The sequence below is a fragment of the Canis lupus genome, chromosome 9 (genome assembly GCF_011100685.1).
Source record: "Canis lupus familiaris isolate Mischka breed German Shepherd chromosome 9, alternate assembly UU_Cfam_GSD_1.0, whole genome shotgun sequence".
Classification (NCBI taxonomy): Eukaryota; Metazoa; Chordata; class Mammalia; order Carnivora; family Canidae; genus Canis; species Canis lupus.
The window spans coordinates 42,847,055-42,860,378 of NC_049230.1; the positions used below are offsets into that span (position 1 = coordinate 42,847,055).

The 13,324-nt window shown below is 45.6% G+C and overlaps 1 protein-coding gene across 2 annotated transcripts in view; it reads left to right on the plus strand.

Annotated features, from left to right (window-relative positions):
* Nucleotides 1-13,324, plus strand: part of SUPT6H (SPT6 homolog, histone chaperone and transcription elongation factor) — a 36,987-nt gene that overhangs the window by 16,094 nt on the left and 7,569 nt on the right. For both annotated transcript variants that reach the window (XM_038548256.1, XM_038548255.1), the window contains exons 8-27: nucleotides 36-137; nucleotides 386-502; nucleotides 1,109-1,198; nucleotides 1,399-1,541; nucleotides 2,221-2,369; nucleotides 2,521-2,619; nucleotides 3,725-3,854; nucleotides 3,939-4,089; nucleotides 4,265-4,419; nucleotides 4,601-4,796; nucleotides 5,182-5,321; nucleotides 5,437-5,554; nucleotides 6,498-6,574; nucleotides 6,824-6,959; nucleotides 7,259-7,396; nucleotides 7,475-7,642; nucleotides 9,241-9,368; nucleotides 10,502-10,709; nucleotides 11,523-11,670; nucleotides 12,292-12,434. In XM_038548256.1, coding sequence (XP_038404184.1) covers nucleotides 36-137; nucleotides 386-502; nucleotides 1,109-1,198; nucleotides 1,399-1,541; nucleotides 2,221-2,369; nucleotides 2,521-2,619; nucleotides 3,725-3,854; nucleotides 3,939-4,089; nucleotides 4,265-4,419; nucleotides 4,601-4,796; nucleotides 5,182-5,321; nucleotides 5,437-5,554; nucleotides 6,498-6,574; nucleotides 6,824-6,959; nucleotides 7,259-7,396; nucleotides 7,475-7,642; nucleotides 9,241-9,368; nucleotides 10,502-10,709; nucleotides 11,523-11,670; nucleotides 12,292-12,434 — 2,736 coding nt within the window. The remainder of the gene's footprint in view (nucleotides 1-35; nucleotides 138-385; nucleotides 503-1,108; nucleotides 1,199-1,398; nucleotides 1,542-2,220; nucleotides 2,370-2,520; nucleotides 2,620-3,724; nucleotides 3,855-3,938; nucleotides 4,090-4,264; nucleotides 4,420-4,600; nucleotides 4,797-5,181; nucleotides 5,322-5,436; nucleotides 5,555-6,497; nucleotides 6,575-6,823; nucleotides 6,960-7,258; nucleotides 7,397-7,474; nucleotides 7,643-9,240; nucleotides 9,369-10,501; nucleotides 10,710-11,522; nucleotides 11,671-12,291; nucleotides 12,435-13,324) is intronic.

Consider the following 13,324-nt stretch of genomic DNA (forward strand, 5'->3'; position numbering starts at 1 on the left):
GGGTAAAGTCAGTCTCATTGTCTTATCCCCTGCAGCTCCGCTCCATTCCAGTCAAGGGGGCTGAAGATGATGAACTAGAAGAGGAAGCTGACTGGATCTACAGGAATGCCTTTGCCACACCAACCATTTCTCTGCAGGTACCCAAAAAAAAGATCCTCATTTTAACATGAACCGGAAGCCACTTCATCAAGCTGAAGACCTGCTCCTCCCATGCCCCAAACATCTCTGTGCCTAGTACAGGACAGTATGGGTGTCTGCAGGTGTATGAGAGATTTTTCTAGATTTTATCAGACAAAGTTATCCTCTGACATGAAATAGTTTCATGTGTGGTAAGACAAAACAAGTAACAATGTTATTGCTATTTCTTTCTTTCTTCTGGCTCTAGGAAAGCTGTGATTACCTAGATCGAGGGCAGCCAACCAGCAGCTTCAGTCGAAAAGGGCCCAGCACAATTCAGAAGATTAAAGAAGCCCTGGGCTTCATGCGAAATCAACACTTTGAGGTAGCATCTGAAGCTCTCTAATGGCTCATTGGTTAGAAATTCAGTGGGGGCAGGGTGGGTAGTGGGGCTCCTAGGTGGCTCAGTCAGTTGAGTGTCCAGCTCTTGATTTTTGGCTCTGGTCATGATCTTGGGATTGTGGAATCAAGGCCCACGCCAGCATGAGCCTGCTTGAGACTCTCTCCATATCCCTCTACCTCTCCCACACCCCCACTTCTCCGCTTGTGCATGCACGTCCTTTCTCACTAGCTCTCTCTCAAAAAAAAAAAAAAATTTTTTTTTTTTTTTTTTTTTTTTTTTTTCTTCAGCTAAGGGATGAGGGTAAGGGGAGCTGCCTGTCAGGTAGAGAGCCCTCCTGTCCTCACATATGTCCTCACATTGGCTCAAAGAGTGTGAGAAGCAAAGGAGAGAGACTCTAGTGATCAGGAGAATGATGCCACCTGTCTGCAGCATCATCTTCCCCTATGGGGGAGAGCAGGTGCCCTTGATGAGCCTCTGAGGGAGGCCATGTTTCCAACTTGAATTTTCTGGAGCCACTTACCCCTCTGGCAAAGGAGCTTCTTATAGATCTTTCCACTTTGGTTGACTGCGGTCTCCTTGCAACCTTAGGTGCCTTTTATTGCTTTCTACCGTAAGGAGTATGTGGAGCCTGAGTTGCACATCAATGACCTGTGGAGGGTGTGGCAATGGGATGAAAAGGTAAGATGGATCCGTACCCTCTAAGAAGCTGAGGTGGGGACTGGGAACCACTACTTCAAGAGCCTAAGCCTTCTGTATGGTGGCAGCCCAAACCTCTCTATTCTGTCAAGCTCTCCTCAGGGTCTCCCGGTAAAGAATAGAGCAACTTTGGGTCTCCAGGGCCAAACACCAGCCCTTACCCCTGCCCTATCTTGTCCTAGTGGACCCAACTGAGGATTCGCAAAGAGAACCTAACACGGCTATTTGAAAAGATGCAGGCCTACCAGTATGAGCAGATCTCCGCTGACCCTGATAAACCTCTTGCTGATGGCATCCGGGCTCTGGATACCACTGACATGGAGAGGTAACATGTGCAGGGTTTATTCCATTACAAAGAGCCCTCAGACCTAAGATGGGCCCCCAGGGAGCAGCATAACGTACGAAATCCTCAGCACAGGGCCCATCCTTTAGAAATCCAATTTGTCACCACATCAAAAGTGATCTTTTTGGCAAACAAATTCATCTTAGTTATCTATATTGTTGAAAAAGGTTAAAAGAATAAGAATGTCATGTTTGCTGATCTGAAAATTCCCTGCATATAAAGTTACTTGGAAACCAAATTATAACCAGAAAGTATCTTGATGAGCCTGCAATCAACAAGTATGGGAGGGGAGCAGATGACTTTAGTGGCCAGTGTCATGAAGCTGGTGGAGTAGGGGGACAGGCCATCTCAAAGACTCTGAACTTTGCTAGAGACATGATGCTTCAACTATCTTTCCCTTTTTTTTTTTTTTTTTTTTTTTTGGTCTTTCCCTTTTTTTTATCCATTTCTAATGATCATCATTTGACATACTCCTTTTCTCAGATACCTTAGTTGAAAGTAAGTCATGGTCTGGTGGTGGTGGTGTGTATCTCTAATAATTGAAGAACATAGGCACCATTCCAGTTGAGATCTTGCTTCATGGGAATTGGGCTTCTTGTAGCAGAACTGGATTTATTCTACTACTCAGTGACAATTGAGATCTTATGTCTCTTTCCTCCAGGCTGAAGGATGTACAGTCAATGGATGAGCTGAAAGATGTCTACAACCATTTCTTGCTTTATTATGGTCGTGATATCCCCAAGATGCAGAATGCCGCCAAGGCCAGCCGCAAGAAGCTGAAGCGTGTACGGGAAGAGGGAGATGAGGAAGGTGAGTGCTGGAAAGGAAAACCTGGGGAGGCTTGATGGCCACAGCATCCCCTAGGATGGCCTGGGCTGAGTGCCCTTTGGGGCTTCTCTACAGATGTCAGGTCCTTGGGAGTGACTGGAAACTAGAACAGTAACTCAGGATTTCTTCCCAGGTGAGGGTGAAGAGGCAGAAGATGAGGAGCAGAGGGGCCCAGAGCTCAAGCAGGCCTCCCGCCGAGACATGTACACCATCTGCCAGAGTGCTGGGCTAGGTAAAAGCTAGCTGCTTTGTATCCTGTGTATTTAGCCCTGAGCAAGGGGAGTTCTTTGATTGCCACTAGTGGGCAGGAAAAGGATTTAGTCATTTCAGCGATTCACCAGTGCAATTCTGAACACTTGCCCATATTACCAACACCCAGCCCACAGTAATAGTCCAACCTTTCCCTAACTACCTGAAGGAATGAGAAGCTCACATGATCAGAGGGATGGAGTCCATCCTATCTTTGAGAGGTTCTTCCATTAAACTGTAACTTCCATCTTAGTTTTGAGCCCAGGAGTCAAAGAAAATTCCTATTTCTGCTGCCTGATAACAGCATGTCGGGTGCTTAAAGGCAAATTTTTTGTGTTTTGTTTTGTTTTACTATTTATTTTTTAAGATTGGTTGGGGTTTTTTTTTAATTTTTTTTAATTTTTATTTATTTATGATAGTCACAGAGAGAGAGAGAGAGAGAGAGGCAGAGACACAGGCAGAGGGAGAAGCAGGCTCCATGCACCGGGAGCCCGATGTGGGATTTGATCCCGGGTCTCCAGGATCGCGCCCTGGGCCAAAGGCAGGCTCCAAACCGCTGCGCCACCCAGGGATCCCTGTTTTTTTTTTTGTTTTTTTTTTTAACAAAGTTTATCCTTAAACATATAACAGGATATAAGACAATACTTTGTTGTCATAGGTGCAACAGATGCTGTGACAGGGAATCCAGATATTTAAACAGGAATGGAATTAAGAGTCATCATTGCCTTGGGCACAAAAAACAACTTAACTTTTTGCCAGATTTCTTAATTCCACCTGTAGGTCCCTTCCCCGAGTCCTTCACTTTTAGCTCCTCAAGTTTCTTCTGCTCCTATTTTGGTTTCTGCTTGAATGCTTTATCTTTTTCATCCATCTTTTGGCGCTACTGCTAGTCACCTTCATGACTGGACATGGCACCTGCTGCCCTTTCCCCACACCCTACCCTTTTTCACTATCCGTAAACTTCCTGGTCCTGCTTATTTGTGACCCTTTTACAGTTTAGTTCCCAAAATTGCTGCTCTGGACTTAGAGACCAAAGACATTTGTCAGCCTAGCTGTTGTCTTACCTTTCACCCTCCTGTTTGCTTTAGATGGTCTGGCCAAAAAGTTTGGGCTTACTCCGGAGCAGTTTGGGGAAAATCTCCGGGATAGCTACCAGCGGCACGAGACAGAGCAGTTCCCTGCTGAGCCTTTGGAGCTGGCCAAGGATTATGTCTGCAGGTAGGCATACAACAAGTGGCTGGCAGGAAGAGGGGCCTGGGGGCCAAGGCACTGTCATTCTGCAGCTGCCCCGTTTCCCCACAGCCAATTCCCGACACCAGAAGCTGTGCTGGAAGGTGCTCGCTACATGGTAGCCCTGCAGATTGCCCGAGAGCCCCTTGTCCGACAGGTGCTGAGGCAAACCTTCCAGGAGAGAGCCAAGCTAAATATAACCCCCACCAAGAAAGGCAGAAAGGTGAGCTGGTTGAAAGGTTTTGATCTAACATGTGGTCCAGCTTTGTGTTCAACTGGATTGAATTTCTTACTTTTGTGCTCAGCTGAGCTGTCTGCCCATGAGCAAAGAGGCACTCTTTGCTCCTATGGTCAAGCCAGCCTATTAGTAGGCTGATGATTCCTCTTGCTGTACACAGGATGTCGATGAAGCCCACTACGCTTATTCTTTCAAGTACTTAAAGAACAAGCCTGTTAAGGAACTGAGAGATGACCAGTTCCTCAAGATCTGCTTGGCTGAAGACGAAGGGCTGCTCACCATTGACATCAGCATAGACATGAAGGGGGTAGAAGGGTAAGCAAAGCTTTGAGCTGGGGACTGTTTGGGGGAAGGTTTGATGAGGGGGGCAGGCCTTCAGGAATGTGAATCACAGTTTCAGAGTCAAGCAAGCCATTGTCCCTGGCTCACTTGTGTTTGGGGACATTTGAGTATCCCCTCTCTTCTCCACCCTGACACTACAGTGTTCTCTCCTCAGCTATGGCAATGACCAGACCTATTTTGAAGAGATCAAACAGTTTTATTACCGAGATGAGTTCAGCCACCAGGTGCAGGAATGGAACCGACAGCGCACCATGGCTATTGAACGAGCTTTGCAGCAGTTCCTCTACGTGCAGATGGCCAAGGAACTCAAAAATAAGCTGCTGGCCGAAGCCAAAGAATACGTCATAAAGGTTAAGGCAGAAACTCATGGTCTTTAGGTCCATGGTTTCCCCAAACTAGAGTGGAGAGCACAGGAACCCCTTAATAGTGGTCTTCTCCGGGTGGATAGAGTGTAATCAGGGGGACTGCAAACAAGGCTACAGATCACTCCAGGACCTCCCCATTTGAGGACCCTTTCAGCTCCCACCCCCAATCCAAATGTTTTTGGCTTATATTGTTGTCCTCTATATACTCCTGTTTCCAAAAGCAAGGTATGCCTTCATACCAAAAGTTTGCCAAGGGCTCAGAGCATGTGCACATGTCGTTAAAACCTTTGCACACACGTGCCCACATCTGTTTCCTTATTAGCACACTTGGTTAGCCTCTTGGCCATAGATCCGTGTGTCTTCTCCTCAGGCATGTAGTCGAAAACTCTACAACTGGTTGAGGGTGGCACCATACCGGCCAGATCAACAGGTAGAGGAAGACGATGACTTTATGGATGAGAACCAAGGGAAGGGCATCCGAGTCCTAGGCATTGCTTTCTCCTCTGCCAGGTAACTGCCCATTCGTGCTTGCCTGGCCTCACCCCTTCCCTCTCTTAATCTCATTCTTCTCTTATTTATATTCTCTTATTTCTGATTTATTGCACTGTTCTGGTCTGGTTGACAGAGATCATCCTGTATTCTGTGCCCTGGTCAATGGCGAAGGAGAAGTGACAGACTTCCTTCGGCTGCCACATTTTACCAAACGGCGAACTGCGTGGAGAGAGGAGGAAAGGGAAAAGAAGGTAAGTGGCTGGGATGGGGTAACCAAGTGTACATCTTAAGTGCATTTCACAGTTGCACTGGGGATACATGTTTGTGGTCTATACAACATCCTATACAAGACCCTGATAATCTCTACCTGGTTGCTGAACTCTGGAGTCCTAAGATAAGTCTCACTTTCATAAGCAGTAGATGGCACTCAAGTTCTGGGGCAGAATTTACTTCTGGCTAGAGGCCAAGTCCTAGACCTTGTGTGCATCTGGGAGCTGCCATTCTGGCCTCTGTTCTTACTAGCATCTGGGTCATACTGTTCCAGGAGCTGAAAGCCAGTGAGGCATTAAGCCAACCTTTTCCCAGCTTTAGCCTTTCAGTGTGTGTTTTTTTTTTTCCCCAAGGAAAAAGGAATTTGAATTCATCTCAGGTATATGTTTCTGATTTTATTTAACATAAAGATAACTCCGTTTTGCTGAAGAGGGTTGCATCCTAAAGTAATTTTTAACAATCCTTTTTTTTTTTTTTAAGAAAAAAAAAAAACGTTGAAATGAGATTAGAATAGCCCTAACAGCCAAACAGTGGTTTATGTTAGCAAAACCTAAATATGTTTATTCCTGGCTGGATCAGTCAGAGGAGCATGCCACTCTTGATCTTAGGATTATGAGTTCAAGCCCCATGTAGGGTGTAGAGACTACTTCAAAGAAAGGAAGAAAGAAAAGGAAGACCCAGGTGTGTTTGCTCACAACTGAGTACAAGCCAGAAGCGTAGTAATTTTAGGAAATGTTAATGGATATATAACCAGAGGTCTTAGTCTCCTGTTTGTGTTCCAGTTAGACAGTGTGTATGTATCATATACACTTGTAGCTTACTTTTCTCTGGTCTTATAAGGTCTTGGGATTACTTAGGGAGAGCAAACTTTTAGAAATCTCCATATCTTCAGAGCCATTCAATTCCAATTTTATTTTAATCCAGGCTCAAGACATTGAAACCCTAAAGAAATTTCTCCTGAACAAAAAGCCTCATGTGGTGACAGTCGCAGGAGAAAACAGGTAGGAACACCAGGGGATCAGACTAGACCTAGCTTAAATTCATTCATCCCTTCTTACTGAATCTGGTATGTGCCTCTAAAAAAGTGAGCATGTGCCTCTGTAGACCCTTGGTAAATTTCCTATCCCCGGGGAGTATTTTGTCTTCAAAGCCTTTTCCTCCCCCACCTTACCCGCATCCCAGCCATAAGTCTGCCTATCCCTGAGAAACAATTCAGAAAGAGCCCCGACCAACACCCCTCATCCCTCCAGGGACGCCCAGATGTTGATTGAAGATGTGAAGCGCATTGTGCATGAGCTGGACCAGGGCCAACAGCTGTCCTCTGTTGGGGTGGAGCTGGTTGATAATGAGTTGGCCATTCTCTATATGAACAGCAAGAAATCGGAGGTAATGCTGGAGCCCCAGTCTTAGGACCTGCACAAGTGAGAGTTGTCAATCCCAGGGAAATTCATTAGGGAAATGAAGGTGACCAAGGGCACAGGACTGCACTTACTCAACCCATCCCAGGATGCTTCATTTTGCCAGTCATGGCTCAGATTAGGAGCCCTGCAGATTAAATTGGCCCCAGAAAAACAGGGCCCCAGAGGAAATGAGAAAGTCACTTAAAGTCAGAACGCTTTGGACTTCCTTTTGCTGTTGGCACCTGAGGGAACTTAATGGTCCTGCTGGTCCTCATTTGACTCTAGGCAGAGTTCCGGGATTATCCTCCAGTGCTGAGACAGGCCGTCTCCCTGGCCCGGCGCATCCAGGACCCTCTGATTGAATTTGCCCAGGTGTGCAGCTCTGATGAAGATATTCTGTGTCTCAAGTTTCATCCCTTGCAGGTGAGTAGGGTTTGACAGATAAGCCTAGGCAGGCAGAAAGGCACAGTCATCTTATCCCTGCCTGCTGTGTGTCCACAGGAGCATGTGGTAAAAGAGGAGCTGCTCAACGCCTTGTACTGTGAATTTATCAACCGAGTCAATGAAGTTGGGGTCGATGTCAACCGTGCCATCGCTCACCCGTACAGCCAGGCCTTAATCCAGTATGTCTGTGGCCTGGGACCTCGAAAAGGGACCCATCTCCTAAAGGTAGGGTTGGGTTGAATCAGAAAATAAGGAAAGTTCCCATTTCATTGAGTCTTTACACTATGCCAGTATGATTTGGCAAAAGGCCAAAATTAGGTAAAGAGACTTGTCCATAGTCATTCAACTAGTGAGAGTCCAAGTCAGACTTTAGACTCAGGTGGCCACAGCTGTGCTCTTCACTACTATAGCAAATGGCTCATGGGAAAGATAGCTGTAAACCAGAATTTAAAACAGATGGAAGAGGGAACCCCAGGTGGCTCAGCGGTTTAGCCCCGCCTTCAGCCCAGGATGTGATCCTGGAGACCTGGGATTGAATCCCACATCCAGCTCCCTGCATGGAGCCTGCTTTCCCTCTGCCTGTGTCTCTGCCTCTCTCTCTCTCTCTCTCTCTGTCTCTCATGAATAGATAAATTAAGAAAAAAAAAAAAAAAACAGATGGAAGAAAGTAAGAAGGGCACCTGGGTGGCTCAGTCAAGTGTCTGCCTTTGCCTCAGATCTTGATCCCAGGGTTTTGGGATCAAGCCCCAAGTCGGGCTCCTTGCTCAGTGGGGAGTCTGTTTCTCCCTTTCTGCCTTCCATTCCCCTGCTTATGCTCTCTCTCCCTCTTTCTCTCTTTTTCTCAAAATATCTTTAAAAAAAAAAAAGTGGAAGTGGGAAAAATACTAGACACAAACCTCAGGACAGTGATTTATTCAAGTGGTAAAGATTTCAAAATAAAATCTTAAAAAAAAAAAAAATTAAGGGCAGCCCCAGTGGCGCAGCGGTTTAGTGCCGCCTGCAGCTCAGGGCATGATCTGGAGACCCTGGATCGAGCCCCACGTCAGGCTCTCTGCATGGAGCCTGCTTCTCCCTCTGCCTGTGTCTCTGCCTCTCTCTCTCTCTCTCTCTCTCTCTCTGCATCTCTATGAATAACTAAAATCTTAAAAAAAAAATTTTTTTTCAGTCAGGAGTTGAAAGGGAATGCAAGGAGCTTTAGAAGCATGGGTAATACTCTTTTGCTTAAGATGAGTAGTGGGGTTGTTGGATATATGTTTTATCGTTAACTTTTTTTTTAAGTTTTTGTTTGTTTTAAGTAATCACTACGCCCAATACAGGGCTGAAATTCACAACCCCAAAATCAGGAGTCACATGCTCAGAGCACCTGGGTGGCTCAGTGGTTGAGCATCTGCCTTTAGCTTGGGTAGTGATCCCAGGGTCCTGGGATCGAGTCCCACATCAGGCTCCCTATAGGGAGCCTGCTTCTCCCTCTGCCTCTCTCTGCCTCTCTCTCTGTCTTTCATGAATAAATAAACAAGCCTGGCTCTGTGGCGCAATGGATGAATAAATAAATAAAATCCTTGAAGAAAGAAAAAAGAGTCATATGCTCTTCTGACTGAGCCAGTCCAGTGCCCCATTATATCATTTTTAAGCCATACGTTAGTTACCTTTGGCAAGTGTAATATAGTTCATTAAAATAATTTTTAAAATAGTAGGGTATAGTGTTAGATATCGAGGCATGGGGAGAGACTTCCCATCATAGAGGGTTTCCCAGAAACATGAAAGCAGGCAGGGAGGGGGGAGGCCTGCCTACTGCTCTGGTTCACCCCACACCTCTCCCCTAGATCCTGAAGCAGAACAACACCAGGCTCGAGAGCCGGACCCAGCTGGTCACCATGTGCCACATGGGTCCCAAAGTCTTCATGAATTGTGCTGGCTTCCTCAAGATTGACACAGCCTCCTTGGGGGACAGGTGATGCCCTCTGCCTGGGTGGGCCAGGAGGAGGTCCCTTGGGCTTTGCTTTGGGGATTCAGAGAATTAGGGCTGTCAAAGGGCCCAAGGTATTTGAATTGAGAAATATTTTAAAGCAAAGGTGAGGAACCTCTATTGAAAGTCAAGAGCCTCTGACCTATGGAAAAGATCGGTTCAATTATGTGAAACTTTTTTTGCGTGAGAAAATCATAAAAAGAACCAACTTAACTTCATAAATTAAGGCCAGGATACATACAAGACTTCGTTCAGTAAACACAAACATGTTCTCTTATTACCATCTACCATGGCTAGGTAAGGGTGGGACTGGCAGGGGCAATGGAAAAGGAGTGTGGGGGTATGAGGAAGTAAGGAAGGGGGAGAGAGATTCGGTATGTTTTGAGATGATGTTATTGAGAGAAAGTTCTATTCACTTGGACTTTGGACTTCACCATTGACCTCTTCCTCTCCAGAAGTTATCAACTCAGTCTTTGGAGGATCTTTTCCACGGGCACATAGCTCCTCATTCAGTAATGGAAATCAGTGGGGAAATAGGCTTCAAGTTCTAAAACTTCATTTTCCACCCAGCTTTGCTGTAACACTCCACGAATAACATAGGTCCATGTGAGTGCACGGGCAAGACCAGCCTGGGAAGGCTTTATGGGGGAAAATAGCTGCCAGCAAATTGTCAGAAGTCTCTTTCCCCCTTCTTGTTTTATCTTACTGTAACACTTATTTAAGTTCATTATAAAATTCATTGTATAGCAGTATTATGCAGAAAGTGGAAGTCCCCCATAATCCCACCCCCCAGAGATAACTACCATAACGATTTGGTGTATACTACAACGTTCCTAAATTTTATTTTTGCTATGCATTTACTAACTACCCATTTACTACGAAAATGGGATCATACGGTTCATAGTGTTTTGCAGTGCATTTTTCACGTATCAGTATATTGTGGCCATCTTTCCATGTCAGCACACATAGATCTACCTCATTATTTTTAATGGCTGTATAGTATTCCATTGTATGGAGGTACCCTAATTTATTTAACCAATTCCCCATTGGTGGACATTTGGGTTGTTACTAGAAGCTTCTTGTTTTATATCCTTGCCCCTTTTCTGCCTTGCCTTCAGCACTGACTCATACATTGAGGTTCTTGATGGTTCCCGAGTCCACCCTGAGACCTATGAGTGGGCCAGGAAGATGGCAGTGGATGCTCTGGAATATGATGAATCAGCTGAGGATGCCAACCCTGCAGGAGCTCTTGAAGAAATCTTGGAAAACCCAGAGCGACTCAAGGACCTGGACCTTGATGCCTTTGCAGAAGAACTGGAGAGGCAGGTGAGTGACAATGGAGAGGCCTGACACAGAAATCATGGCCTAGTTGGGAGGAAACTCAGGCATCAAATCTCCAGAAAACTTCTACTGTTAACATGTGAGACTTGATCCTCTCTTGTCCCTCCCCAGGCTATACTGGGTTTTTCTTTTTTTTTTTTTTTTTTTTTTTTTACTGGGTTTTTCAAGGAAGTGTTCACTCTGCCTCTTAAGGAGCCAAGGGAGTCTCAGACTGATACAGTCACTACAAGGGGGTGCGGGGTAGGGATTGCTGTCAGTCAAATTTCCTTTTAGACCTTGTCTCCTCCTTTCCTATTTTTTAAGATTTTATTTATTTATTCATGAGAGACAGAGAGGCAAAGACACAGGTAGGGGGAGAAACAGGCTCCTCACAGGGAGTCTGATGCGGGACTTGATCCCAGGACCCTGGGATCACACCCTGAGCCAAAGGCAGGTGCTCAACCCCTGAGCCATCCAGGCGCACCTCCTCTCTTCCTTTCCAGTAGCACAGCTTTGCATGTGTCTATTTCACACATCGGGATTCTGTGAAGCATTTTTATTCTAGAACGTTGCATGGTTAAGAGAAAACTTGAAAACTTCCTATCTTAAATGTTGAAAGGGAAGAAGAGAGAAGCCCTGATGGGGGCCATTGAAAGCCCTTGTTGGGATGCCTGGGTAGCTCAGTGCATGAATGTCTGCCTTTGGCTCAGGATGTGATCCTGGATTGCCAGGATGGAGTCTCACATCAGCCTCAAGAAAGCCCTTGTGGCTTCAGTCAGGAATGGTTGCAAGGCTTTTCCTGATGAATATCTTTCCCAGGGCTATGGTGATAAACACATCACCCTGTACGACATCCGAGCGGAGCTGAGCTGTCGGTATAAGGATCTCCGGACAGCCTACCGCTCTCCCAACACAGAGGAAATCTTCAATATGTTAACCAAAGAAACGCCAGAGACCTTCTACATTGGTAAATTCTGGGTCTGGTTTTTAGTTGGAGGAGGATATGTAAGGGTGGGGGGGGTGCATTAACATTCAAACCAAGCCATGATTCCAACAAAATGAGGCAGGTTTGTAGGTAGAAAGGACTGGGGACATTTAAGAAGATTATAAAGTCCTGGACTAGAAGTCAAAACTAAGTCCAAGGTCAAATTGTGTCTTTAACCTGCTGCCGCAGGATCTTTAGGGAGTCACTCATAGGCTTCATGTTTCCTTGTCATCAGATCAGAAGATTTCCCTTCTCAAGGAAGGAGGTGAGGGAAACCACCTCCTCCTATAGTGGAGATGCTATAAGACAGATGTTTTTTTGTTTTTGTTTTTGTTTTTTTAATGATAGTCACAGAGAGAGAGAGAGGCAGAGACACAGGCAAAGGGAGAAGCAGGCTCCATGCAGGGAGCCCGACATGGGATTCGATCCTGGGTCTCCAGGATCGCGCCCTGGGCCAAAGGCAGGCGCCAAACCGCTGCGCCACCCAGGGATCCCAAGACAGATGTTTTGTCAGGAAAATATCAGTGGAAGGAGTCACTCCTCCAGTTCTCTTAGCCTGTTCCCTTTTCTCTTCTTTCCTTCCCTGTCCTCCCTTTCCCACAGGAAAGCTCATTATCTGCAACGTCACTGGCATTGCCCACAGGCGTCCCCAGGGTGAGAGCTATGACCAGGCAATCCGCAACGATGAGACAGGGCTATGGCAGTGCCCCTTCTGTCAGCAAGACAATTTCCCGGAGCTAAGTGAGGTAGGTGCTGCAGTGTTATTATGGTTACTGGATTTCTTCAGTCAAATGTTCTCTGCACTCTGGAAAGGAGTCGAGAATCGAGCTGTTACATGCTTTTTGTTTTGCTTTGTTTTGTTTTCTATTACATGCTTTTACCGAACAAATACGCAGAGAGGGAAGAGGGCTGGAACACATACAGGTCTAATGTGAAGTCCCTTTGTATGCTGGTCAGAAATCGGTGTGTTTCCTTCTATTCTGGCTCAGCCTTTAACCCTGTTTCCCATTCTCTTGGAATCTAACCAGATTAGAGACGTGAAGTCGTATATTATTACAGGCTAGGAATCTCCCTGTTCATTCTAGTTAGAAAGTATCTGTAGGTTCTCTTTAATTTTTCCATCTTCCACACACATTTTAATTTGTCCCAAGTTCTTCTAGACACTATCTGCCTTTCTAATGGTCAGAAGTCATTACAGCCACTCTGAAAGCTTTTTCTGAGTCTTCAAATGTTAACAGGCAGTCTGTGAAGGTGATAATTTCTGAACTGTACCTAATAAAAGAAGCTGATGGGATTTGTCCGGGTTACAAGAAAGTCAAGGGGGGCCTGGTTCATTGAAACAGGTTGTTCTGAGGAGACTGATGTGTTTATTTCTAATGTCCACTATGTCTGAACAAAATGTGCAAGAGGGCCTCAGTTGCAACTAGAGGGATGTACAGATTAGATTAACATAAAGGATTGATCTGATGGCCAGTGGTGCCAAACATCAGTTATGAATTAAGGAACATTAGGGATGTTCAAAATCTATGTTGGTGGGTGGCTAAGTCATTGTGTTTTCAGACATGTTGCCAGGTGTTATGATAAGATAAATTACAGTGTCCCAGCAGCTCCTTTTTGAATGTGTGATCTCCAGAAT